At 37.6% G+C, this 27541-nt stretch overlaps 1 protein-coding gene across 2 annotated transcripts in view; it reads left to right on the top strand.

The window, feature by feature from the left end:
- The first annotated feature begins 374 nt into the window (after positions 1-374).
- The window catches only part of LOC107091792 (SRC kinase signaling inhibitor 1-like), a 77484-nt gene continuing 50317 nt past the window's right edge, over positions 375-27541 (top strand). Inside the window, exons 1-3 of one of the 2 annotated variants that reach the window (XM_015385947.1) lie at positions 375-457; positions 25580-25609; positions 26457-26815. In XM_015385947.1, coding sequence (XP_015241433.1) covers positions 433-457; positions 25580-25609; positions 26457-26815 — 414 coding nt within the window. In that variant the 5' untranslated portion in view covers positions 375-432. Of the gene's footprint in view, positions 458-25515; positions 25610-26456; positions 26816-27541 lie in introns of those variants that run through there. The other variant, XM_015385948.1, reaches the window with a different exon arrangement.

Below are 27541 nucleotides of genomic sequence, written 5' to 3'. Positions count from 1 at the left end.
GTTCACATTTAGCGGCCAGCGGGTGGTGGCCTATCTAAAAGGTGTTTTAGGGCATGAGTGAGCCATGTTTTCTCCGCCTGCCCTGCTAGCTTGGCACAACCACTCATATGGACATAATAAGAGGAATGGAAGAAGCAGCAAATAAGACAGACAACCCAGGACATGAAATCAGACAGGGTGAAAAGAGACAAGTTTTGAATTGGCAGCCTTACTTGCTTCATGTCTTTGTGTTTTTCCGGTACTCCTCCTCGCTCCCACCTCTTTCTGAATCCCTTTGTCCCTCCCTGCCTTTGATTTTCCTTTTTTATACTCTATATTCTGCCTAAGACAGTGGCCCTGTCAGGTTGTCGACAGCACTGGATGGATAAGGATATGAGTGAATGGATGGGATGACTTGGGAAAGAAAAGGACAAAGAGCTATTGGGAGCGAGGATGGAGAATGATGGAAAACTCTCAGGTGGGAACTTAGAAAACTTTCCTCACTTCTTAAAGTCCTTTTTTGCTGTATTTTGTACCTTTCTCCTCCACACTCTTATTTAAGGGAATCCTTTCCTTCTCTGTGAATTAACTGGGATGCTTTAGGTGTTTAATCTTGATAACTCCTGGCGTTGTGGGGCTTTCGGGACGTGCGTCACTATGTGTTTGCGTTTGATTGTTGGTTGTTGTCATGAGAGTCACGTAGCTCTGCTGTCTGCCTCTGCCTGCCTCCTGGATGTTCAAAGGCTATGGAGCTCGTTGGTTCCTCCAGGACTCATGCTGTTGCTGCTACCTCATACGCATCGAGCACAAACCCCACCATTGCTTCTTAGATACCGAGTGGGGAGGTTTAAGCCATTTGTATCCAGTGGGGATCGGTTCGTCTTGTTGCAGCTGTTGCTTCGTTTGCTGATGCTGTGAATCACGTCCCTCGTTTTAAGTTTTGTTTTTCCCTTGATGTTGAAGATTACTTTAAATTCTTCTCATTGAAGCTGTCAGCATGCCAATATTCAACCAGTCAGTCCATGTCACCACTCTATGCCTTATGTTCATTTGCCAGTCTCTCTGGTGTCTGCTCACATTCAGTGACAGTAGGGTCTGGGGATTCTAGCAGGAGGATGTTAGCAGGACAGCTGGGCCTGCTACTCTGGTTATTCCTCATAATTACATCCCCCCTAATGGCTTCAGTGACGAGGTCTGTTCTTGTGTTGTAGGGTTACAAAGCCCAGAAGCGCTGACTGTCACTGAAAATAACAAGCGGCTGCCACATTTTTTCTTCATTTTCAATAAACAGTCGAAAAATAACTGTGCAAACACGCAAAGAATGGCACCTTCTACATTTGACACTGCATGATGACAGAAAGTAGTGTGCTTGACTTTTCAGTAAGCCAAAATAGTGGCCTACACCTCTCCTTCCTTCTTTCTTGGTTTTGTTCGCACTACACAAAGTCACAGATTAGACGTGCATATCTGGGTGTGAGTGTCAGTGTGTTTTACACACACGAAGCATTACTTGTTTCAGCAATTGGCCTTTTTATGCTCTTTTGCATTGTTGCTTTATGTGAAGACACTTTCTCCACCCTGTTAATTAGTCAAGCGAACCCCCAGAGTTCAAACATTATTTATTCATTGAGCCCTCAGTTCGATCTCATCACTGAGTGGCGAGCTAATGGGTGTCTGCGTGCGTGCTTTTGTGTGCATTTAGGATCAGCGCCAAGGAGTTCAAGGAGTATTTCATGCACACACTCCCACACACACACCCACCAGGAGTTGACTTTTAACTTATCAGCAGCTTCAGAGATTAAAACAAAGCAAACTTCCCTTGAATAAATTACCTTTTGTGCCTCTTAATACACCTACAAAATGTTGTCTCCTTTGAAACAGTTTAAAGGATCTAGACAGCTGAATAACAGGTAGTAGGAGATCAAAAGTGGGCAGCTGACATTTTCTTATGTGCTGAGATTTCTTTTAACTGTACAGCAAAAGTTGGGCGTAATGCTTCAAAGTCAGGTGTGTATTTAAAGAGCTTGTGTTCTTATCTTTAACTACAGTCTGTTAGCTGCCAACCTTGAAATGAACAATCTTTTTTTAAAGGAAAAACATTTACTTATTAGGGATGTGCAAAATTCTTCTACTGTATGTGTGCACTTGTTTTGTATTTAAGGGCGAATATTTATTCTATTCTTAGATGAGAATCAATTTATAGTTTTTAGGATTCTAAAAGGTTTATTCTTGGCTTGTTTTTCAATTTTCAGTGTTTATTCTCATAATTTTAACTATTATTTATTGTATGGTTGTTGGGAGATTGTCAAAGCCTGTGTTTTGCTTTTCTTGAGCTATTTTTTGCCTTTGTCTTTAGTATCATTATTACTGCTTTTTGCACTCTGCCTTTCATTCAGTTCCTCCACTTCACAAGTTTTAAACTTTATTTTGTACCCACGGATTGCCCTTTTATCCTTTCTGACTATAAATCTATATTTTTTAACATTAAATAAACTGCTTTGAAGCCTACATTGCGTACCAGTTTATTGTTTGTTGTGGGTCTTTAGATGATGTAACTGAATCTAGTTATTTCAACGTTTTCCTTAGGAAGAGCACTGACTAAAAGTTGGAGGACAAAGAAGCCCTTTTGAGTGCATATTTACTAACCAGACTGAAGTGGCATAGTGGCGTAGTGGATGAACGCTGAGAGCAAAGCAACATTTTTCAGAGTTAACAAATCTGAACTTCTCTGTTAATTTGCAACATGTTAACCAATCGGGGACTGGATGTAGTTGTGACGTGGAGTTAACTAGTGTAATGGAAGCTTTTTTTTCAGTTAAAGAATCACCAGAGCTGGTTGATGGGTCCCCCTTCATCAGAGCAGCTCTGGAGCAAATGGGGGTACTAGCCTGATCTGATGGCACTGATACCGTTGTTTGGTCTTTCATATCACCTATAGCACTGTGACTTTCTCAAAGTTGAAAAGGCAACAGGAATCAACCTTGTACCGTGTTCTGATGCTCCTCCTAAGTGATGACATAGTAACGTGAGTTGGTTGGAATGTCACTGTTTGGGAGTAGAGCAACCAACTCCAGGCGATCCATGTGGAGACAGGCGCTCATAAGTGATTTTATCCCTGATCTAATCAAAGCAACTAATGGAGCTAAAGCTGTTTGATATTATTTATGAAGTTTTTTATTTTATTTTAAACAAATAATTATAAGTAGATCCAAAAATCGATGTTATAAATATTAATTTCTGCACATTTGACACAAAATGTACTATGACAGAAGACGCCATATAGAACCCACAAATAGTACAATTAGGAGTACAAGCAACCAAAATCATTAATCTTTTAAACTACTAACTTGTCAATCAAATTAATTTATTTTTTAATCCCTCCAAGTTTAGCCATAAACTGTTGAGGTGTTTACAAGCTTAGCTTTAGGATGCTCTGACACAACTTTGTCAGTAATGCTTCAATGTAAATTGTTGTTGAGCTCTGATATAAAAATAAATGGTATTTGCTTTTATACTTCTGACAAAAACCGGTACTGCTAGAATACGGTAGAAGGATCTACAAGGAAAATCTGTCTGCATTCAGTAAGTGGGGCTGTCTTTCATTTTAGGATACTTTCCCTTGGAGTGTAAATGTCAGAGACTAGAGGGAATCATCCACCAAGTCAGATATGACTGCTATATATATTTACCTACTGTACATAAATATGCCACTGCTGTATACTGTTGGTACAGTAAAATAAAGCCTGTGTATCTGGTTTTGTGGGGTTTTTGATCTTAACTTGCTATTTTTGAGAATTTTCAGTTTCAGTTTTCTATGATTGATGCCTGTGATTGTAGTTTTTTTAAAAGTGATTTTTCTTTAGCATTTTTTCGTATGTATCTTTTGCACCATTCTTGTCATTGGACCATCTTTTTTAGTTGCTGCTCATTTTCACCTGCCCCTCACTCACCTTTGGTCAGTTTTTTTGTACCTATGTGTAAGGAATTAACATCATATGTTTAAAAAAACAGCCACAACTCTGTGCTATAACATTACCAGACAAATTTATCAGAATTAAAATTTTACATAAAAGATGGTAAGCAAATACAAAACATTTGCATAATACTACATATTCACATATGAAAGATTTATCCTGTGTTAGTTTACATGGTAAAAGGTGCCTTCCTGTAGACTGCATTATCTTAATCATTTAAAAAATGTGAAAGACTAAAATGTAGAGTTATCCAATCATCACAGTGCTTGCAGGAGCCAGTGTAATTAAAGCATTTACCTTGGCCTAAATAGTTAGTCACATAGCTGGTTTCCACTTTAGATTCTTAACAATAGCTAATGGTTAACTCAGTGGTGCAGAGGATGAATGAGTACGCACTCATCCAAAGTACATTAACAGTGATTCACTTTAACAGTAGCAGCTCTGCTGGCCCCTGTCTTTCTCCAGGCATGGTTGAAATGCTGCTTGGATTTTTTAGGAACCTTTCTTGTAAAAATCAAATTGAAGAAAACATGAAATCTAAGGGTGACACTGCTTGTGGAGAGGAATAGGAGAGGAGATGATGAAGGGTTTTTGGCAGGATTTCTTAGAGCTCCATCTTACCCTCAAAGTGAGGTTTCTCTTTGATATATTTTCCTTTTTCCTTGGCAGTCACGTTGACATGACACGAAGGCTCGACCTCTGGCTTTACAGTAGCTCTCTCTCTCTGCGGGGTTCTGCTCTCTCCACCAGTTTTCAGGTTATTTTTAGAATCTATCAGCAGTGGCAATTTTCTAGAGAAATTGTTTTACCTGCACTGCTGCTCTTCGATATACGTGTATGGATGATGCTCTTACAAATGGATGCACTACTCCCAATATCACATGAAGAACACTTTTAAGGACGAGTGATAATTTAACACAACACAGCAGTGTTACTTCTTATAAAACAAGCGTCTCTTAACTTATCCAGGCACAGGAAGCTTTTTTCTGTTATTCCTCAGAGTGATCACGTATTGATGATGTTCAGGAAGAAACTATAATGACTTTTCCTGCCAGCCGAAGGTCATTTCCGGTCACTTAACCTGGATGTTCAAGGATTTCTGCTATAATTTGAGTATAAACAGGCTGGGTTCAAAAACAGTGCCCAAATGTTAATCTTTGTAGTTCTGAGTTTGTTTAAAATGTGATCCATATTTGAATGGAAGAATTTAGATAACATGTTTGACTCATCATTTGCATTTGTGAGGAATCTGATAAGATTGCCTCAGTAATTAAAATTCTGATTGTTTTTTAAAAAATCCTTATAATTAAAGAAAACTAGTCAAAATCCTTAAAGGCTAAAAATATGTCAAATTAATCTTCTTTTAATCCAGGAAAGGCATTCTTTGATGTGATAGTTTAACTGTCATCTTTTCTGTTCTTTTTTATGTGATTAATTTCCATGTGATGTTTTTTTTTTTTCTAGATGTTTGACCACTACAGATAAAAACGTAATATTTTAAGAAATGCTGATGAAGATTCCTAGTCATCTAGGTCATATCATTCCGTAAACGTTTAAAAACAATCCACTGGACTTGGTTTCTAAGTCCAGTGGATTGTTTTTTTAAACTTTTAATAAGGATTACATGCTATTTCAAACAGTGAGCACACACTGAGGATAAAAATCTCAGAGTCTTTTCAAGGAATAAATTACTATTGGTTCAAACTGAGTTCATGTTTATTCTGGGCGCTTAGTTTGGGAATAGTTCTGTTAACATATTCCCTCTACTCTCTTATTTTTTTTTAAATCCAGTTTTGTATTATTTCTGGAATCAATGCTTAAATCCTGCTATTACCAACACTAGGGCAGTTTGTTGGCAGCACAAACAACATACAAAAAAATATAATTAGGAATAAACTTTGAAGTTTAAATGATAGCTTATTTCATGACCTGTAGTTAAAGTGCATCAATTATTTGGATTCATTTTAGTGGCCACCTATAAGAAAACATGAAAGTGGATATAGTGAAAATATTGAACCTAATCTATTTCTAATGTGAATATCTAACTATTTATATTTGTTTTAGCAACTAAATTCTTTAGTCTTGGCCTTTCGGAAAAAGAAGAATATTAATTAAATGGGTATGAATAAAATTAGTTGCATTTTATGCAGATGTAATAATTAAATGTAACAAGTAATAAAACAAAAGCTTGGGAAATGTTTTATTAATATATTTTTCTAATGCTTCGATCAGACGCTCTGATAAATAACAGGATTTTTTAGTTTAATTGCATTTAATGCTTTATCTTTCTTTATTAATTGCAGAAAACTAACAATCATTTCATACCCTTTCTGGCCTCATTAGGTCAGGGTTTAATATGTATCACATATTACAAAATTTTCAAATCATTTTTGCTCAGATTCAATGCTGGAGACGTAGTAATAACAATAATAATTACAAAATTAGGGGAATGGTCAAGGTTGAAATAAAAAATCAGAATATTGGTCAGTAGAAAAAGAAAAAAAACAAAAACACAACAACTTTTATATACCATGAAAGGTTTACGTGAAAGTTGAAAACACAGCATAGAAAACCAGGATGTGGTCATAGGATACAGTAAGTAAACTTATTAGACTCAGGACAAAAAAAAAACATCAGTTTTGTCCTTTAACTGTTACAGATCTATAGTAGCTTCATCTACAGCTGTACCAGTCAGATCATCCTGTGCTTATAATGGTCACAGGAACCATAAATATTTGATCACAGCTCTTTGAAAGGTGCTGTGGGTTAGCAGCTTGCAGGTGTATCCAGCCTCTGATTGAGCTATAACTCTAAGCCTCCTTTAGTCGTTCCCTGGGCTCAGCTACAGCTTTATGTCTGGATGATCACCCACCGTCTAGCAGAGCCAAAGGCACTTGGGTTAGACTGGGGTCAGACGTAGGGTTTTTTAAAGGATCTCTGCTGAGGATCAGAGCCAGACTGAATTTCTTAAACGTTAAATGGTTTGAGTATTTCAGTAACTGCTGCTGGGTGGGCGAATTCACAAGATCAGTAGTGTAGCTGCTGGAAGGGCTATCTGTGGATGTAGACAGGGTGTTTCCAGGTAGATTCTATGATTTTAATGACAGTGGATGCAATTTTAACATTACATTAATTACAATTAGAATGAAATAGGTAGAGCTTTTCTTCCAGTGTTTATAACTTAATGCTAATAAAATACAAGATTCTCTTTAACCGGTATTTTCTTATATGACGTAATCCAAATAAAAAAGGATTTCTAAATCTAAAAGTTTTTAGATGTTTATAATATTGAATGGCCCTTTAAATCACTGCATCATTGAAGCATGGAATGATCGGTCTGCTGCTTTTTCTTAGACAGGCCTGGTCACTCTCATCTTCTTCCTGATGTTGCTTCATATATTTATGGACATTATTTTGAATTTATATATTTTTAATCGTTTTGTTGAAGCATGGTTAAAAGTAATGTCTCGCTTTCATTCCTTCATTTTCATAGAATTTTTATTTATTCTTGATTTTTGTCAGATTGAAGTTATTTCCTTTACCATTGTTTGTTTTTTTTCTTTCAGTAAATGAGAGGTAACAACAATAACGTCCACAGGTGTAAGTCAGGCACATTTTCTGGTCAATCAATAGGAGTGACACCAAGGTTTTAAATTAGGTATCGATCATTTTGGTAGTGTGGGAAGATGCCAAGTCCTGCTGGAGAAGGTCTACATATTGCTGGTTACCAGAGGGAAGCATAGTGTTCTAATTTCCTGATGCACTGCACTGCCTTTAAACCTCTTAAAACACAGTGGAGCAAAACCAGTTGATTTTATTGCTCCTCAAATCATCACTGACAGTGGAAGCTTTACACTGGATGTCTGTCCATTCTTTCTCCAAATGTTGGAACATTAATGCCCAAAAGGAAGAATATTTTCTTCTTTGCAAGATCTGAACTTGTCTCTGGATCATGTTTGTCTCAGTACAAGAACTGTAACAGATGTAGTTTATGTACTGGATGGACGATCCTTAAGCACTGCAAGGTAAATCTACCCCAAAACCCTTTGACAGCTCTGGCTTTACTATTCTCCCAAGGCGGCCTCCTCTGGTGTAGCTTTACTTTCGTAGCACACTTCTTTCTTGGACTCAATTTATTATTTACAGTAATATGTTTGGATATAACACTCAAAACAGCTGATACTTTAACAATAACCTTTTGTGGCTTAGTCTCTCTTTAGACAGAATCATTTACTGTCTACTGGACAGTGGCCAACTAAATAATGTCCTCTATATTTCTGAAGGTTAAATTGCACAATTCCTATCATACAAATCTCAGTTAATTGGACTCAATTAATCAAAGCTGTCATTTCTGAGATATATATGGTTGTTTATATTGTGTTTTAATTGTGTTGAAGGCAATTTCTATCAAATAAATGCTCTACATAAACAGTCATTCATTTATAACTCTGCTCCTTCTAGAAATTAATTTTTGAAATATTTAAGCGTCTCAGTGAAATTCTTACTGTGATTAGCTGAGATACACCTGTATCTGCGTTGATGATAACATAGAAATCCAAAGTGTTCAATTTTCTGAAACCAGGACTTTAAAAAAAAAAAAAAAAATCATTGTCTTTTAAAAGACAGTGATAGAACTCCAGCAACTGCAATTACCCAACGACGGACAGCTCTTCTTAAATATTTATCCAAAGTCCATCTTGTCACATGCATCCATTTTCTGACACGCTTAATCCCAAGTTTGGTCGCGAGGGATGCTGGTGCCTATCTCCAGCTGTCAATGGGCAAGACAGGTCGTCAGTCCAGGGAAACACAGAGACAAACAGGAAAAACAATCATTCACGCACACACTCACACCCAAGGAGAATTAAGCTAACAGTCATGTTATTGGATTGTGGGAGGAAGTCGGTGTACCCGGAGAAAACCCACGTATGCTCAGGGAGAACATGCAGAAAGACCCCAGACCGGGAATCGAACCCGGAAATATCTTGCTACCCACTGCGCCACTGAGCAGCCCCATCTTGTTACAATAAAAGCTATTCATTTTTTTAAACATATTTTCTCAGCGGTATAGAAAAATAAACATTCTCCTGCAATGGTTTGTTTACATCATTTCTGAACATCTTTGTTACAGTTTGATGTCTGGGATCACATACAGTAGCTGTTTGGGATCCATATTCCCCCATTGCCTTAAAAACAACCTAAAATTACTTAATCAGGGCTTGTTTGGGATTTTAGATGAGATAAATGCTGTGACGGCAATCAAAGTGACTTTTGATGGGAGCTGCCGACCTTTTAAAATGCATCGCGCCTATTATCGGGATATCCGACTGTTTTGTCTCTTTTTACATCCTCTGGGAGTTTTCGTGTGAGATTAATTTCCCGCCGTCAAGTTCTAGAATCCCACCTGTCAAACAGGCGCTACCCAGCCTATTTATAACCTGACGCCCTCTCGCAAACACTAATGAGTCTCTGGGAGACAAATGGATTCAGAGGAAACCTTGTAACCCCCCCACCCCCCAAATCACTCATGCAGTCCTTCAGCCTCAGTGCCTCTTTCTTTTGTTTTATACATTTTTTTTTCAACAACTTCGCTTTTCATACTGGCCTACTTTTAGACCAATCCTTATTAAGTTCTTAATTCTCTCTTCACACATCCCTGTAATAATCCCAGACTCCAGTTTGTCCACCTGTATACTCATCTCTGCATGTTTGTGTGCTTTTCAAATCGTTGCCTCTCTTTTTTTTCTTTTTCTCTCTCTCACTGTTTCAGCTAGTTGTAAGTCAAGGCTTGTGCTCGCTGGATTAGTGATGGGCCGCTCTGCCAAGTGCTCTGGGGCTCCGGAGCAGAACATTTAACAACTGTCAAATTCGAATGTCATTCACCCAACAGGTGGCGTGAAGAAAGGGAGGAACAATCACCAAGAAAGACATTTCCTGACGTCTCTATTTATATTAAACGCTTGTGTGTTCTAAGTATCTAAGCCCCTAAAAAGACATTCTGCTTGGGCTTCAAAAGCTTCGATATTCAGTCTGTGAGTGCATGAAGTAGCTTTCTGGTGGGTGTGATTTGAATAAGAATGCAAGTCGAGGACATTTCTAAAAATATAATGTGGCACTAAATCGTATCGAGTGAGAAAAAAGCAAACAAAAAGAACTTTGAGACGAAATTTAACATTTAATTTTTTGTTTTGTTTTTTCCTGAATGAGAGATCAAAAACTCTGTGCTCTGAGTTGTTCCTGAATGCAGCATAAACAGCCAAATAAGTAAGAGCAACAATGCAGTAAATACGATCAATTAAGTAGGATTTACTCACCGTTTCTCAGTGTTTATGAGCCAAAACACACAAACATCTCCACAACTCCATGGAAGCCCATGGGAGGCTTATGCATCGTTTAATTTTATGTGAGCCAACATTCTGCCAATGGAGCCCATATAGAGACAAGCGCATGACTGCTGTATTTTCTGTCCTTACAACTGTATGCTGTCGTTAGCTAGCATCTGTACAGACTGTACCCTAGGTGCCAGCTTAAAACAATGCATATGAAGGAGAAGGTAGGGTACTGGAACAGGGTTTATTTTTACTAAAACACGCTTCTGGTGGAGGCTGGAGTCACTGCATCAAGAACCAGGATTGGGTGAAAAACAGAGATTACTATCATACCTCGAGCAATGACAAAATTACCTGAAAAGATTTTTCTTTTTTATCCAAAGGTCCTTTTTAAATTAAATAAAATTTTCATTTGGAAATCCATGTCCTTGAGATTGGAGTAAAAGCCAAAAGGCTAATTGCTAGAAGCTGAGGGTGAAGTTTCCAGTCAGTGATTATTTGGGGTGCAATGCAATTTTCTTGTGTTGGCCCACTGTCTTTTCTGAAGTAATGGCAGCCATCTACCAGGACATTTTAGAGCATTCATGCCCTTCTGCTGGCAAACTTTATAAAGATCCTGATTTTGTATTTCTGTGCAGCATGGCACCTGCCCAGTCAGCCAAAGGCACTAAAGCTTGTTCAAAGACCACTGAGTTATTGTGCCTGATGAACCGCAAAACTGGCCCGGCCTGAACCCCATCGAGAAACATAAAGGTTCTGCCAAGAAGAAGATTAGAAACAACACAACCAACAATGCAGATGACCTGAAGCCTGCTATGAAAGCAACCTGTGCTTCTATTATGTCTCAGCAGAACCACAGGCTGATCACCTCAAAGCAAAACTAATGAATAAATAGTTAATACATTGAGTGCAATGAACATACATTGCAAAACCCTTAAATATATGCTTAAAATATGTATTTTTTTTAATTTTATGAATTTTAATTATATGAACAACTACATTTAAATGTTCCGTTTAACTGTAAGCTTTTAGATTTTAAGAAATAAAGACGTAAAGTATTTCACTTTCTAAAGAAATTTAAAAAAAATGAAGCTATGTGTTAATTTATAAGATATTAGTTCCACCTTAACCCTTTAAAGCCTGATCCAAGAATAAAACAAAACATAAAATTATTATTTTTTGGTTTGAATTCCTTATTTGCCCTTTTAACAAAATATGTAAAAACAAAAAAACAGAAATACATTTTTGATATTAATAATCTATTACTATGCGATAAGTGAAGATTATTCTTTGTGTAGTCTTCTACTGGCTGTTATCAGGTATATCTGATTGTGTACAATAGGATTTTGAGCAAAGTTTTTACCATTAAATTATGCAAAAGGTGTCAGATGCAAAACATTTCAGAAACCGTATGTATCAAATATGATACATTTGGCATTATAGGGTTAACAGATGACCCACTCAGAGAAAAGGGGGAATATTCAAATTATATATTTTTTATTTGGTACATTTATACTGTTAATGCTTTTGGTCCAGAGCTGACTGTGTGTTGCTCTGTAGGTGCAGCAGCATTGCATGCCTTGTTGGTTGTTGTTGATCAGTCTCTTCATGGGTTTGTATTTGTTGTTTCAGTTGTTGCAGTGGGTGCTGTGTTTGTGCTCTGAGTGACAGCTTGTTAACATCGAGCTCGTCATCTCCTCCTCTTCGTTATACCAGCTGAGAACCCCCCCGCTTTCATATCACAGGAGAACCCCACACCATCTGCACTCCTGCCACACCCCTTCCTCCTCTCTATGCACACTGAAATGAGGCGCCCTGAAGCACACGCAGAACCATTGGGACCAGAGAAAGAAAAGCAAACACAGAGCAGGAGAAACAATAGAGAGAAATTTATGGTAGTATTCGCTAAAAATCAAGGGATATGTGAAGAATAAAAGGAAACAGGAGCTTACATGTGGCTTGCATAAAGAGTACAAAGATATTGATCTGAGTAATTTTATTTCTTCAGCAAACGTATAGTGAAATCAGGAAGAGAAGTTTAATTTTACAAAATCAACACCTTCTTTCCTGGAAACATCTATCAGATCCTCATTAAACCAGCTAAAGCTTGTTGAGTGTTAAATTAAACATTTCCTTTTTTAGGGTATATTTGCTGTGGATGATTACAATTCCCTGCAGTAGCCTAAGGAAGGGTAACCTACATAGAATGGGGATATTTGAGCACCAGGGGGCTTCAGGTTATTAGCAGACAGGGTGTAGAAGATAGAGTAAGATCTGAGGCTGGTGTTGCAGTCCAGAGGGGATACTGTATCCTCTGTGGCTGACGAATTGAGCTGTTACACTTACTCCCCACAAGGGACTGCTGTGTGCCGTTTATCTCACTACACATATTGAGATCACACCAAGCAAGGCAAAAAAGGCGAGATTCCTTCTCAAATAAGGCAGTTTTCCCTTTTGCTACAAACGTATATCAACATGGCGTTGGTTATTTTACTGTCTTCAGATGCCATTTAAATACAAAAGATAAAGTCATATTTTGTGATGAAAGAAAGAGGTTAGCAACACATGAAAACAACCCTCTGCTTTGATTTTTCCATTTATCTTTTCTTAAGCCGGTCGACAGCAAGGCATGCAGCTCGCAGCTTTGACAAATGATGATCTGCATCAAACCCAGATCTGTGGATGCTAAGTTGACACAACAACTTGTAATCTAAGATGTCCTGCTTGTTCCACATCTGTCACTGACTCCGTCTCCCACCGAATGATGCTTTTGCATCCCTGATCTATATGCTTGTTGTTGAAGTTTGTCTATGGATGCACATTTGGAGGCTAGTGTTGGCTGCAAACAGCTTTGTTTAACAGCTGACTTGTTGCTAAGGCAACAAATCTGTGCTCAGGAGCATTGCCAGTCTTTGTTTAGATAATTGCCAGTTGTTTTGATTGATTTCTTTTTTTTGTTGCAAGTTTTTTTTTAAGATACAATTGATTATACAATTTTAAAAATGTGGTTAGAACAGTCCAATTACACAATCAAGATAATTTCAATCAACATGGCTTCTGTCGTTCTTACAATCTGAGGAAATTTAGCACTTTTATGATAATGCATGGTGAGCTTTTCAGGTAAAAGGCTATAAATAAAAACCTGTCTTAAAAAACAGCAAAAAAATCTCAAGGCTATTTCTTATTCATAGGTTCTGTTAAATACAGCATTTAGTTTTTGCTGCTGTTGAATTTCCATCCTATCACATTGCCACCAGCTGAACCCTGCACTAAAAGCAGCTAAATAGGCAGCTGAATGGGAGGTCATTACCATCTACAGTCCGTTAAGTTGTGTTTAAATGGCAACTATCCAGCCCAGCATTTGAGTTTAATATTCGATTCTACACAATGGAATTCACAAATCATATAACTGCTGAATGAATCCAGCTAATTGCTAGTCTCACTGTCACTGCTTGAACATTTGTTTCTGTTTCACTCCTGTTGCTGAATTTGTCCCATCCCTGACATTACCCATGTGTTCAGGCACCTCTCCATCACTACTGCCTGCATCTGTTCTCATCTAATCAGCCCATGCAAGGATTTAATGAATCTCAGCAGGATATATAATTCACCAATTTGATTGAAAAGCATTGGCCAAGCCTGATTAATCTGACAATAAATGTGTGTATCTGAGATTACTAGTTAGGTTAGCCTGTTGCCTGTGCAGAGGTGAGATTGGCACCTAGGTGCTTCAGAGCAGGTCTGGGCTGAGAGAGGCAGCAATTAATTTGTATGTCTGAGTCAGCTCAGTAAATGTGCCCTAATATACAGGTAACCTTAACAGGCAAACAGCTCAGTTAGCAGCAGGGATGACAGGATTTAGTGCAAATTTGCCCATCATCATTAAACCTCAGGCTCACATCACAGAGTAGCAGCACAAATCGGGTTTACATTCCTCTAAAAAGATATTTTAATAATGGCAATCTTGTTAAGAGCATTACTTTGGTTCTGAAACGCCTTCATCGGTTCAAAAGCAAACAGAAAAATAGATTACCTTGCAGCCCCACTGCTTTTCTCTCTTTGAAAGCATTGACAGAAGTGGGTTTATAAGATAATGAATCTACAAAATTGCCAACCTTGGAGCATTTAAAGCAGTTAAAATGGAATTTTCTGCTTTTTACCCTCTGAGAAGCAGATTTAAAATTGTGTGTGATACCTCCTTTTTTAAGGTGTTGATAGTTCACATTGTCTATAAAAAGATATTTTAAGCATTTGCGTGTGACAGTCGCTAGTAGTCTTCTTGGTTTCTCTATGATTAGTGAACTTTTCTTTACATCCATATCTGAGAGTTGTAGCTGCAAACTCAGTGATTCTTATCTTCTTTTTTCGTGTTGTTGACCACAGCACTATATATATAACATTTGCTGTGATTATTTTATTACAATAGTAAGCTACTTGATTTTGCAGTTATTATTTAGGGGAAAATCACATTTCGAGTTTGACCTCAGAGCCTCATTTAGACCTACTCTTCCTTATCATTTCCACAGAAAACAAGATTCTTGATTAAGAATAAATAGATTTTAAAATGTATTTAGTATTCTAAAATAAACTATAGGTCTAGCATGCTCTAATTCCCCATAGTTGTTATTTTTAAACAAGGAACGGCAGGTGGATGGTACAACTGGTGATATCGTTTCCCCGGCTGTAAAATCTTCCTTTTATGTTTCGTTTTGTTGCTTTTTCATCACCGGCTCAGCAGTGTTGTGTATGTTTGGCTCTCTCTAAATATCTGTCTCTGTAACTGTTTGATAGAAAACACTCTGGAGGAATCTGACAAGTCAACAATCCTAGTTTTGGTTTCAAGTGACTCTGGTTGATTTGAAATAATTGAGTGTAAAGCTATCAAAATCCCTGCAGTCTGAAACCTGTTATTGTTGTTTCTTGTTATGCTGTAGTTTACTCAGCATAGAGGAGATATAATAGAGCTGCACTTCTATAACACACCAAGAATGCAGTTGGAAGGAATTAAGACTGTAAATGCACTTAAATCAGATAAAGAGAAATTTTAGGGTTTTAAAACTTTAGTAATCTACAGCATTATGCCTTTTTCTCCCTAACTCTGTATTCAGATATTTTTTCATAAGTGAGATCAGCCAAAAGGAGATTTTAAACACCAGGATATTAAAAAAATAATGCTATGCCGAACTATTTCGATTCCTGTGTTTAACCTTGTTAATGTCCCATTTTGTTGAGGCTGTTCTATGACTGATTCGATATTTTCTCTTTATTTTAGTTTAATACATCTTTAGAAACTGTACTTTAGGGATCAGGGATGCAAAAATATATTTTTTTCTAATTTCAAATGTTGTTTGGTAAAGGCGCAGCGCATAGACAAAGCATATTAGTAGTAAAGGAATTTTTTACTTAAATCTTTCAAATGTCCAGTTTGAATTAACCTAAGGTTAATATTTCAGTCAGTTTGAAGCTGGAATGTAAATCAGGGATAAAAAAATATTATTATTAAAAATGAATTCCTAATCTAATATTCAGATTAAAATGATATCTGTTTTTTTTATTAGTTATGTTAATGAATATTTCATTTGATTTTTTTAATGATCTCTTTAATGAATAATAAGGACTATTGTACGCTGCTGAGTAAAGCCAACATCTTTTTAGTCGGAAAAATCTAACAAATGTGATAATTTCTACAGTGGCTAAATGGGATGTAGTCATATTCAGCTATTATTTCTTTAGTGTTTAATGAGTGTTTAACTGAGGAATCCATGGGTATCGGTCAGTTCTGCATCTGATGGGTTTTAGAGGTTTATTTTGACATTGAAGTGCAGATCGATGAAGTACCTCTACAGTGAGGAAAAGCTTACAGATCCCATGCTGCTAGCATTCATCCATCAGCTCTTACCTCTGTAACATCTGCTTGTCTCTATATGATGCCGTGTCATAGGAATATATGAAGGTGTTCTCACCCTTTACTGTTCAGCTTATTATCACAACTGGAAATGAAACTAGTGGGTGTATCATGCAGCTACCACCACCTGTTTCTCAATTCCTGTCATCATCTCTTGCATCTCTTCTCCAGTTGACTACACACATCGGTAGATGACCCAAAACGCATTTTCGATTGCACCATAGCTCACCGTAATTGTAGGTGTGTTGAGTTTTGTTTAGAAACAGATTTGTAAATGGATCCCCATTAACTGTTGGCTGTCTAAATCATGTGTACACTGAGAAAAGAAAAACCGTGAGCAGGTTCGGTTTGATAGCAGAAAAAAAAGGCTGTGAATACAAGAGAGGTTAAAAGTTAAATTGCATTTCTATTGCATTTTAAAAATAAAGGAAAAGTACAGGCGTACAAGCTATCTGTTTTATTCTATGCTGCCGTGTTTGAAGGCTTTTGATTGTCCTAGTTTGTAATTACATGGAGCAGCTTATGAAACCCATGCTGACCTTCTCCTGATTTCTAACTGGCAGCCTTTACTTTCCCTTGCTCTTAACTTCTGGTATAGCAGGAGGGAAAATTGCACATGTTCTTTTATTCTTATTACCCCATAGCTTTTCTATTTTAAGTGTAAATCAAACACAAGTGGCAGAAAAGAAAAAAAGTTCAAAAAGGAGGATTTTTAAGATCAGTTCAGTTAAATAAAAAAGTCTGTAAACAACAGTTTTGACTGCGAATGAAAAAAAGCCCCTTCCTGTCCTTAAAAAGTTGCAACATCACATCAAATTTGAGTACACAAAGTAAAACAAATGGACCCAACAGACCATCACCATATGAAGAAATTTAGATGCTTTCTCGGACAAGCATAATCTGACCTGTAATGATCACAGTAAGGTGTGATTTAAACTGCTCAAACAATAAAGGAAACGCTCAATTAACACGTCCTAGATTTGAAAAAATTTGTTATTCTCTTTGAATACTTTGTTCTTTGTAAAGCTGAATATACTGACAACAAAATCACACAATATACAATGGGAATCAAATTTATTAAAGGTATTGTGGATGATTTTTGAAAATTTTTTCAAAGACCCTCTATCCACTTAAAGAAAATGCACATGCACAACCCTGTACCTCCTCCAGGGGGAAACAGCTTTTATACGTGTGTGAGAGCATGCACGAGCCCCTTTCTACACGTTTTACTAGCAGTGATGTAAAATGGATTTCTCCAAATAGCATGCCTAACTTTACCTGTCGAGTAGAAACTTTGCAAAGCACGCATCAGTCGGAGGCCCGACCTGGGCTTTCAGTGTACGCCGTCGCGTGAAAGAATCTCTTAAAAACCCTCTGGTCTTCTTTCTCTCCTGAAGCCTTTCTCTTCTTCTCATACCTTCTTCTCATACCTTTTTTCTCCAGCCATTTTCAAAGAACCGCTGTGAGAAAGGTGAGCTTCAATGACTGGCTAAGATCGTAGCTCACATATATACAACTGAAAGTGCACATGCACAGGAGAGGATAGCTAACTGGGGACGGCTTTACGTAAACATATAACCAGAATGACTGAGAATTAGGAGGACCACTTATTTAATGGTCCACCTAGAAAAAGAACATCCTCCACTATACCTTTAATGAATGGACGCCTAGATTTGGAATCAAACACACACAAAAAAATTGGAAAAACTAACTGCAGGCTGATTCAAGGTTGATGTAATGTCCTTAAACGGTCAAAATGAGGTTTGGTATGGTGTATGGCCTCCACCTGCCTGGATGACCCTACAAAGCATCCAGCCTCTGGTCCCTATGCTGACAGTCACAGCAAACCTTTGTATCACAGCTCCCATTGATGTACCACCCTGGTTGAGCCTGAGCTACTTGTGTGGGTTGTAGAGTCTGTCTCATGCTACCACGAGTGTGAAAGCACTACCAACATTCCAAAGTTTTTAAAACATCAGCCTGAAAGGATAGGCACTGATAAGTGGTCTGTGGTCCCCATCTGCAGAACCAGTCCTTTATTGGGTGTGTCTTACTAATTGGCAATCATTTCCACCTGTTGTGTATTCCATTTGCACAACAGCATGGGAAATTGATCATCAATCAGTGTTGCTTTCTAAGTGGACAGTTTGATTCAACTGAAGTTATATTGTGTTGTTTATGTGTTCCCTTTATTTATTTGAGCTGTCTATTCTGGGAAAAAATCAAACACACTTCAACAGTTCTGAATAGTTTTGCTAGGCTTGTGCAAAAGCAAACATCTTTAACAATGTTGTTTCAGTTAGAGAGCCATGCAGTTGCTGTACAGTACAAGCTTTGCTATCCATATGATCAGTATTTGTTCACTTGTAAGGATTAACCTATACTACTACAATACAGATATCCTCTGTTGCACCTCTTGAACTCTGCAAGAATAACCGCAGTTAGTTTTCTTAATGTTTTTCCTTTAGCTATAAAAGGTTACAAGGACGACCGGTAGTTTTGTTGCAGTAAAAGCAGAGGTGAACAGAAAGATAGATAATACTTTATTTTTCCCCACAGGGGAAATTGTGATGTCCAACACAGTTATACACATACTGAGGCTATGGTTTGTGACTCAGCTGCCATCACATCTATCGACCTAATGCAGCTATTCCACACACATAAGACAAGTTCCCAGGGACTGCTCATTTCATGAGAATACTTGTAATGTTTCTGATTTTTAGGTATGTTTTGTGACCCTAAGATGTTGCAACACAGATAGGATTGACAAAGATAAATAATGAGCTTTGGCTTGTCAAGAATTCATAACAATTTACAATAAACTATTAAAAATGCTTTACAATTGTTGGGAATCAGTATGTATCATCAACAACAGCTGTTGATAGCTAGGAAATAGCTGCTTAAAAAAGAAGCAGAAGAAGAATGATGGTGCATTTGTTCATGGATGATACAAACTCGAGGCAGATGCTGATGGTGAAAGATGAGAAACATTTTCCTACCATGTGAGCATGACATCCCTACTCAGGATTAGCACTCTCATTCAGGGGAGGTATTCCTTCATGCTGAGACAAAACATAGCTTTAGGAACCCTTGACTGAGCTGAAGACACATACTGAAGGAATTTAAATAAATACATTAGCATTCGGTTACAATGCCTAAGAATGAACTACGAATTGGCAAGAAGAAACTTAATTATTTTGGATAAAATAGTGGAACAGCTCAAAATGTTTGCCATGTCTTCTAGAATGGCTCAAGAGTTGCAAGAACTGACTGAGAACAAATTTTTACTGCTTACTGTTTCACTAAACATCCAACATTTTGCAGTTCATGGTAATTTGTATTATCTGTTTGCAACAGTGGCCTTTTTAAAATAGTTGTTAGAATTTAATCCATTCTTAGTGTTTCACTGATAACATTTTTAATGCATAGAACTGTTGTTTTGTAGCTTATATGATCCAAAGCAGTACCTGCTTCAGTCCACTCTGTTGTTAGAAAGCTTTGTTCAGTCTTTTTTGCATTCTTCTAATAATGTTTTAACTGTCCCCAATAGAACCCATACTGTAGTGATGAGTGCAAAAAGATTCCAGTTTAACTCATTTCCTTTTGCCTTTAGCATTAACAGAAGAGCCTCAATTGCACTTTGCTGATTTTTCTATCCAATTGGGTATTCCCGCCTCAGTCTCTTTGCCCCGCATGCTGTCTCAGCCAGGAGTCCACAAGGAGCGGTTCATGCCTTGCAGCAAATCAGGTTTAGAGAGGAGTCACTTCTTCCTTCTTAGCTTTCTGCAAAAACGAACCTGAAGGGTATGATTCAAGTTTACCTAACCAACTTCATTAGGTTGCTCCTGTAACTGAACCAAATTCAAAATTAAAAACACTGTGCAAAATAAAGGACATATTTGATTAAAATTTAGGCTTTTATCTCGCTATGTGACTTGCTTTACAGCATATTAATTCCATATAAACTGCCTTATAAGTTTTTTATAAAACAAAAACGGTACATGAATAAATTCTATGATGAGTATTGACGCTCATAAATCAATTCTTTAATTTGCCTAGATCAAAGGGCAAATATCTCTAATTATTTGATGGATGTGAAGTTAGAGGATTTACATTATCTTTGATTATTGAAGAGATGGTAAAAAGTTTATATTTAGTTAAAAAAATGTTTATTGTTGATTTAACTTCATTTTTATTTTTTGACATAAGTGATCTTTTTTTGTCTTCTTATTCTGTATTTGTGTAAATCAAATATTTAAAAAAAATCTATAGTTTATTTAGGATCAAAAGTTACCAAAAACCTAATAACATATTTTAAACTTCTCTCTACTATCATAGTTTTTATAGTACATTAAATATTTATTTTGTATAATTAATGTTAGGAATCTCATTTGCTTGGCTCAGTAAAAAAAAAAAAAAAAGGAGATAGCCTTGATAGAAACCTCCTAATTGCCTCTGCTGTAGGTTTAGGGCTTGCAGATTGTTAGAGCAGGAATGCCCAGTGAAGTTCTGCTGCACTTTATAACTTTTGATTTTCTCAGAGTTTCCAAGGATTTAGTTGTATTTATCAGCATACCAACTTAAGACAGCTGCTCTCTTTCTGCTAAAAAAACTAAACTTGTTTTCCACCTCATCTTGCAGCTTATCTAATTAATGCCCTCCTTGCCTGGTTCTTCTGTTTGGATTTACAGCCATGTTTTAGTGGTTTAATTTTGTGTCATGCTCTCTTCACTTTTGGGGTAATGGGTGGGGTGGTGCCCCCTTGTGATGTTAAAACCTGGATAAAAATGTAAAAACAAAAAAAAGAAAGAAAATTGTGGAGCAAAATGGCCCAGCTAGACTCCAGATTTGAAGCTGATCCTGAATCTGTAGGGAGAGCTAATGATTAGGGTGATGGTAAGGAGGCCTTCTGAAATCAAAATGTTAAGCCTGTCACCACTGATAAACATCAGAAGGGTTTTATTATTGTAATACTGATAATGAATTTTCCATTGATTTTTGAGAATTTCTGACATTGTAATGAATTTTAGATACAAAAACATGGCCGCATGTTTTTATTGCTACTTTTAAAATGCTTCATTGATTCCTTGCTCAATTTCTATTAGAAGCAGACTTCTTGATTGCATGAAAATTATTTCAAACCTAAATCGAGCAGCTGTATGGATAAATTTGGGCTTTAGTATACCTTTAGTATACATTCCTTAGTCTAAACTTTCTCTGCAACTTAATCCTTAAGGTTTTGTTGTATTACCTGGTCATCGTGATGCTGTTTTTTAGGATATAGCAGGAAATTCCAGATGATACATCAAGTTAGGTGGATAAGGAATGCATGGATTTTTTTGTTGTTGTTGTTCATAAAAATATTAAGAAACCATTTATCCTTTCTATTTTTATTAACAATCTTGTGTTAGTCTTACAAAAAATACCTACCACAAAGCAGTGCAGTTTTTGGTTATAACATGACAAAACATGGAGCCGTTTATGAAAAATCAATACATAATAACAATGAAAAGGCTGAGCTGCAGAGAAAGTTACCCGGAGATCTCAAACAGTTGCCTTGCTTACAGGTATAAGAAATATGTTCCTTCTTTCTAACAATATTTAGACATTATCCCTTTAGGGGTGATCTGAATGTTTAAAAAAACCTGTGAAACTAGATTATACTACTGAAGCACAGTATCCAGAGCTGCAGCCTGCGGCTCTCTTGTCACACTCTGAGACATGAAGTCTCTTGACTCCACTTTGTTCTGACCCACTCGTATTACACCCTCAAAATATAAGGCTGCCGTTCCTGCTGCTTCCAAATCCATCAAAGCAGCCAAACCACTTTCTCTGATTCTCCATACTGTATGAGTCTGCATAAAATGAGAAGCAATTCCTTGAATTCTGACTTTAAAGTCCTGTTACCTGACAGCATTGAGAGTGAGGTTGGAAAAAAATTTTTTTTTTTTTTTCTTATTGAATTGGACTGTGCATGTTGATAGTTATTGTGGGTGGGCTGGTGAACAGTTCGTGTCACAAGCTGTATGCATAAATAACCAACTGAAGGCGGTGCAAACTGGTGACTTAAACAGTGAAAAGTTTAAGGGAGGGTAGTTTGGAGAAGAAAAATCTAAACAAGTGCAATAAAATCAGTGGCAACTTATTTGCTAATTAAATAGGTTTATAGGGGGGATGTTTTCAATCACAGTTTAGATCCTCTGTAAACTATGTTTTCTTGTGCCTTTTAGAATCCATCTTTTTAAGATTGTAATTTTGCACATTTTTCTTCTGTAATTTTTTAGTGCCCATTTCTACTTGCTCTTGTCAAAGCAGATAAAATCTTTTGACTGGGCCAGAGATCATTCCTTGATCTTTCAGTGCAGCTAAGCCTTACTGGCTGGAGTCATCGTTCTTATCTGTTTAGATTGCCGGCTCCCTTTTCATTCTGTCACTAATTTATTCAGTGCATCAAGAAAGGGCTGCAACATTCCCTTATTCAATGAGTGTCCACATTAAGCAAGTTTTGGATCCAGACGTTTGAGCAGATGTTCCCATCTTTCAATAAAGTGTTTTGTTTTCTTTTCAAACCAAACTGCTTTACATTACAGTATGCCTTAAATTATCTCACCATTGTGTGGGCTCTCACACATTGTTTGGCCTGTCAGGGTTTATGACTCCCAGCTTATGTAGAAATATATTCATTGTGAATATTGAAATTACAAAAGCAATAACCATTTCTATTTGCTTTTCTTACATCCCATCCCACACAATGTTTACTTCTGCTGCTTTTAAGATATAGCTTTGCCATACAGTGTTGGAGTTTGTCTCCCAAGAGCGGAGTTTGAAAGGTTTTAGGGTTGAAAACCAAAACAATTTTCCTAAAGAAATACATCCTTTTATTAAAACAGAGTTGATTGTTTGTGCTTAGTGTTTGCAAAGTTATTGTTCCATCCTGTATTTTGGCACAAGAGCTTTTTTTGCACAGCTCTGTAATGAATGCTTTGCAGAAATATGAACATGAATACTGTTCTGCTGTTACTGTTATTTCCCTGAGGCTTAGACAAACTCCTGCAGAGTAAAATGGAATAAAGAAACATAATGGTCTGACTAACTTCCAGGGGTTCTCAATAATTGCATGTACAATATTGGCAGACTTGAACCTTAAACACAAACAAAACTCAAAATTTCAAACCAGTCACGTTAATCCTTGAATAAGACCTTATATATTATTCAGTTTTTTTTTCATTGTCAGATTCTTGTTTTATTCTTCAGTCCCACAAATTGACATGAACATGATGAGTCACATTCTTACTTTGAAGATGGGAAGTTATTAATTAACAAAGGCAGAGTTGAATAAATCAGAGGCCATCTTCACAAATCTGAGCTGACTAGTAAAACTGTTTGCTTCCTCAATGGTGAAAAATGCAGTGTTATAATATGGACCCAATATCAAAATGCTCAGTATGTGCTGGTGTCCCAACATGGGAGAAGCACACCTAACTCCAAATTAGGCAGAGTCTGGATGCTGGTTGTCAAGGGGCAATTTTGAGTCATCCAGGCTGCAAACACAAAATGTGTCTTATGTCCTTTGAAAGGAAAGTTCTGCTTAAATTTAAAAAATGATTTTAAGAAGTAAAAAGACTTAGACAAAATTTATTGTCATTTTGTATACACCGAGTGTATACAAAATTAAATTACGTTGCTTACAACTTATAACAGTGAAATTAACATTACCATTTAAAGTTCAGCAGTGATCATCATGTAAACACTATAGGAAAAACGAAATCCAGTTTAAATAATAATGGTGCAAAAGGGCATTAATATAGAAAGGTTCAATGCAGTGCAAAATAAATATGTTGCAAAAAGCAGTATAAAATTGAGTTGTGTCTTATTTAAAAGGATTGTAAAAGTTTCCGCCACATCAGTTGTGCAAAATAATGTGATGCAGTCACAGTCCAGTTTAGAGTTTAGCTCTTCAAAAGAGCGAGGACTAAAATAAATATAATTTTTTTGGGGCTTTATAATCATAAAAATCAACTAATCAAAAGCAAAGATTCACTTACATTTATTACACAAAAACATTTCTCCAGACTGTACTATTAAATATGTAAACGGAGCTTTGGGCCAGGTTAAAATACATAATAATACTTTACAATCTCCACAGAAACTCATCATTGCATGCACCGTATTATTGATAAGTCCTGAAAGGTTGAGTTTTTTCTTCCACAGCAAGGCTGAAACTGATAGTGCAGGTGCAGAGATCTCCTATTAAACAAACAAACTGGAACCCTATGTTATCATTGGTAATGTATTGCAGTGATGTTTTTCAAATTTCCTGCCCCACTATCCAGCAATGTTTGATCTAGTTGTAAGCTGGTATAAAGCAGAACTAAACCCTCTGCATATCTACAGAGGCAGAATCTGAGAGATGAAACCAAACAGTTCATAGTGCTTGCAGCATTTTGCCTTCTAAGCATTTTTACTGCCATGCTGCGGACGCTCAGGCACATTAACAGGCCATAACACACAGCCACATTTTTTCTCCGTGTTGTAATCAGACCCTTGAGTGAGGTCCTTGTTAGCTGATGCACAATAAGCTCCAGTCTAATGAAGTGTAAACCAGATAGGAGGGAACTCTAAGCGGGGGTTTAGATGAATATGACCGGCAGCCTTGCAGAGCAGAGGAGAACTCAATGCTAATTCTGTTAGCCAGGAGGTCATTCCATCCCGTCTCACTCCTGCTCAGTTTATCAGCACTTCATAATGTGAAGGATGTAAGGCCAGAGTGTTAAAAGTGAGGATCACCCTTAAGTGCGATAACTCCTGGAGCATGAATAAAGTGAGAAGTGGGTTCAAAATGAGTGCCCTGTTTGATTTCTGCATTACTAGAGTTATCACAGACCTGCCCTCCTTACAGCCTCCCGCTGTGTGACAGCTTATCCTCTGTGTGGAAAACTTCCTCCTTTCCTTGCTGTTCTTTCACACTCTAATTGTACCCTCTGCCTGAAGAAGTCTCTCTGCTGCTCGCACATTCAGCTCATCCTATTATTGCTGATGAGTATTTCATGTGCAGGTGGTCAGCTTTTTAACTTAATTTACACTTATAATTTAACCAGAACTACAGAATGGATTGTAATTTGGAGTTTGATTTTCCTGAGAAAATGTATATTCATGGTTCTTCATTGCAGCAGGTTATTGGAAGACAGCATCCATATCCAACCATTGCATATGTGAAATTGTTTGCATCCATTATGATGCATATATAATGCATTACCCTCTTTTAATCCAGAAAAGGTGCTATCATGCCTTGATAGCTCTTTTCAGCTTGTCATTTGAAATGAACCTGATGTGTTTGCTTGCACAATTGTGCACAAACACACAAATTAACCCTTCCCATGTTTCTCTTTTAGCCAACGCTGGGGCCTGTTATCCTAAGCAAGGTAACTCACCGGCGAATGGCTTCCTGCTCCTTTGTCCCATCCTCAGTTCATTGTTATTCCAATCACATATTTTATGCGTAACCATCTCCTTCCGCCCGTCTTTGTTCTCTTCCTGTCTGCCTTCCACCTTTGGCTGTATAGTCTGTCAGATGGAGCCCTGATAAAAAGACCATGTGCTGACAGAGTGATGGGAGTCCTTAAAATGGACAGAAGGAACAGAGAGATAGCGAGAACATGTAAAGAAAGTGTCAGTGGGTGACAAGTGATGGATGGAATGATGGGCAGAAGTTGGTGAGGAAAGTTAGACAGAGTAATGATAGAAATTATGTATCTGTTCCTGCGCGTTCCCACCTGACTTTCAATCAATTTAATATCAGAAAATGTCACTTTGCCTGTTTCCTAAGTAAAAAATGAAAGCTACTTAAATACAAACAGGCATATCAGAACCGAATAACCTCCAAAACAGATCAGTTGGACTCCTTGCCTTTGATCTATTGCAAAAGCACTTCACTTTTCTCATTTTTCTTCCCCCTTAGAACTTGAAATCAATAGTTCTGCAAGGAACTGCTCTGTCCTGGTGGCAAATTGGTGAACATCCCATCACATTTCTCTCTCTTTTTCTCTCTCCTGTCCCCCTGTGCCGTTTTCAACTCTGCTTCCCTCTGCTTCTCTTGTGTTACCTATATGTGCCTGCTCTGTGTATGTATTTCCCCACCCTAAATTGTTTCCTGATGCGGACTTTGGTGGCAATTTTCTTCCTTTCCTTACATACTCCCTCCTTCCTCCTCTCTCTTACCTTCTCTTCCCTTTTTTATCCCTTTTTCCTTCCTGCATCCTCATCACTTAGATCCTGAGCGTGGCGGCAGTCACTTGATCTCTACAGATGACTTGGAGTATCCACGAGAGTACAGGACGCTGGGGAACAGTGGCCGGCGCTTCTCCAATGTCGGCTTGGTACACACGTCGGAGCACCGCCACACCGTCAGCGCGGCACAAAGCCTGGAGGCCCTGACTAACCTGCACAAGGCTGACATGGAAAGGAAGAGGGACGCCTTCATGGATCACCTGAAAAGTAAATACCAACAGCAGCAGCAACAGCAGCAGCAGCTGCAGCATCCTCACCACAGCCCCCACCACAACCCCCCCTCACCCTCACCCTCCCATGCCAGCATGAGGGGCTCCTCAGAAAGATCTGCTCGAGAACAGGTAATGATGTGTTTTTATTTAAAAACTGCATTTTTTTCTGAGACCCTGAGATATTGTTTTAATATTGTGATATAGAAGACAGAAGTATTTATTCCAATGATTTTGGCAACACTTGTGTCAGCTTTATTTCTGTTAATGAATAAAGTCTAAGAATAGCCCCTTCTTAAAAACACTAAACAGGCTTGAAGTGGGACGCTAAGCTTTTTTAGTAGACATGCCTGGTTTGAATACCAAGTGTCATATCAGGATTCCGATTAACACATTTTCAGATTAAGTGTATGAGATTCCCTTACTAAACAAATCTTCTTGTTATTGTTTTTCTGAATCTGATTTGGTCTGCTACACTTTGGAGACCTCTGCTCAGTGTCATAGTAGAACGAGCTGCAGAGAATAAAACTGTAGCATTATTAAAAATACCTTTAGTTTTAAGTAGTGTTGTACCTATGCCGATACCAGTATCGGGCACGGCCCCGATCCAGCACTAAAATGGTGGTATCGGTATCGGCGAGTACCAACAAATAGGGCACCGATACCATTTTGAGAGCCAAAAGTTTATTCAACTGTTGTCGCCCATTCCAGGTAGGCAATGAAAAGTTCTCCTGGATTCACTTTGTATTAGTCCTTTTTCCTGCTTCACAGAGGTAGGCAGCAGCTTGACAAAGCCATGATGGCAATTAATTTACATCCAAGTAGCATGCAGTTCTTCAGGTATACACACACACATCA

This window comes from Cyprinodon variegatus, unplaced genomic scaffold (genome assembly GCF_000732505.1).
Source record: "Cyprinodon variegatus isolate N-32 unplaced genomic scaffold, C_variegatus-1.0 Scaffold352, whole genome shotgun sequence".
NCBI classification, from domain to species: Eukaryota; Metazoa; Chordata; class Actinopteri; order Cyprinodontiformes; family Cyprinodontidae; genus Cyprinodon; species Cyprinodon variegatus.
This window is presented reverse-complemented; position numbering and strand designations above follow the sequence as displayed.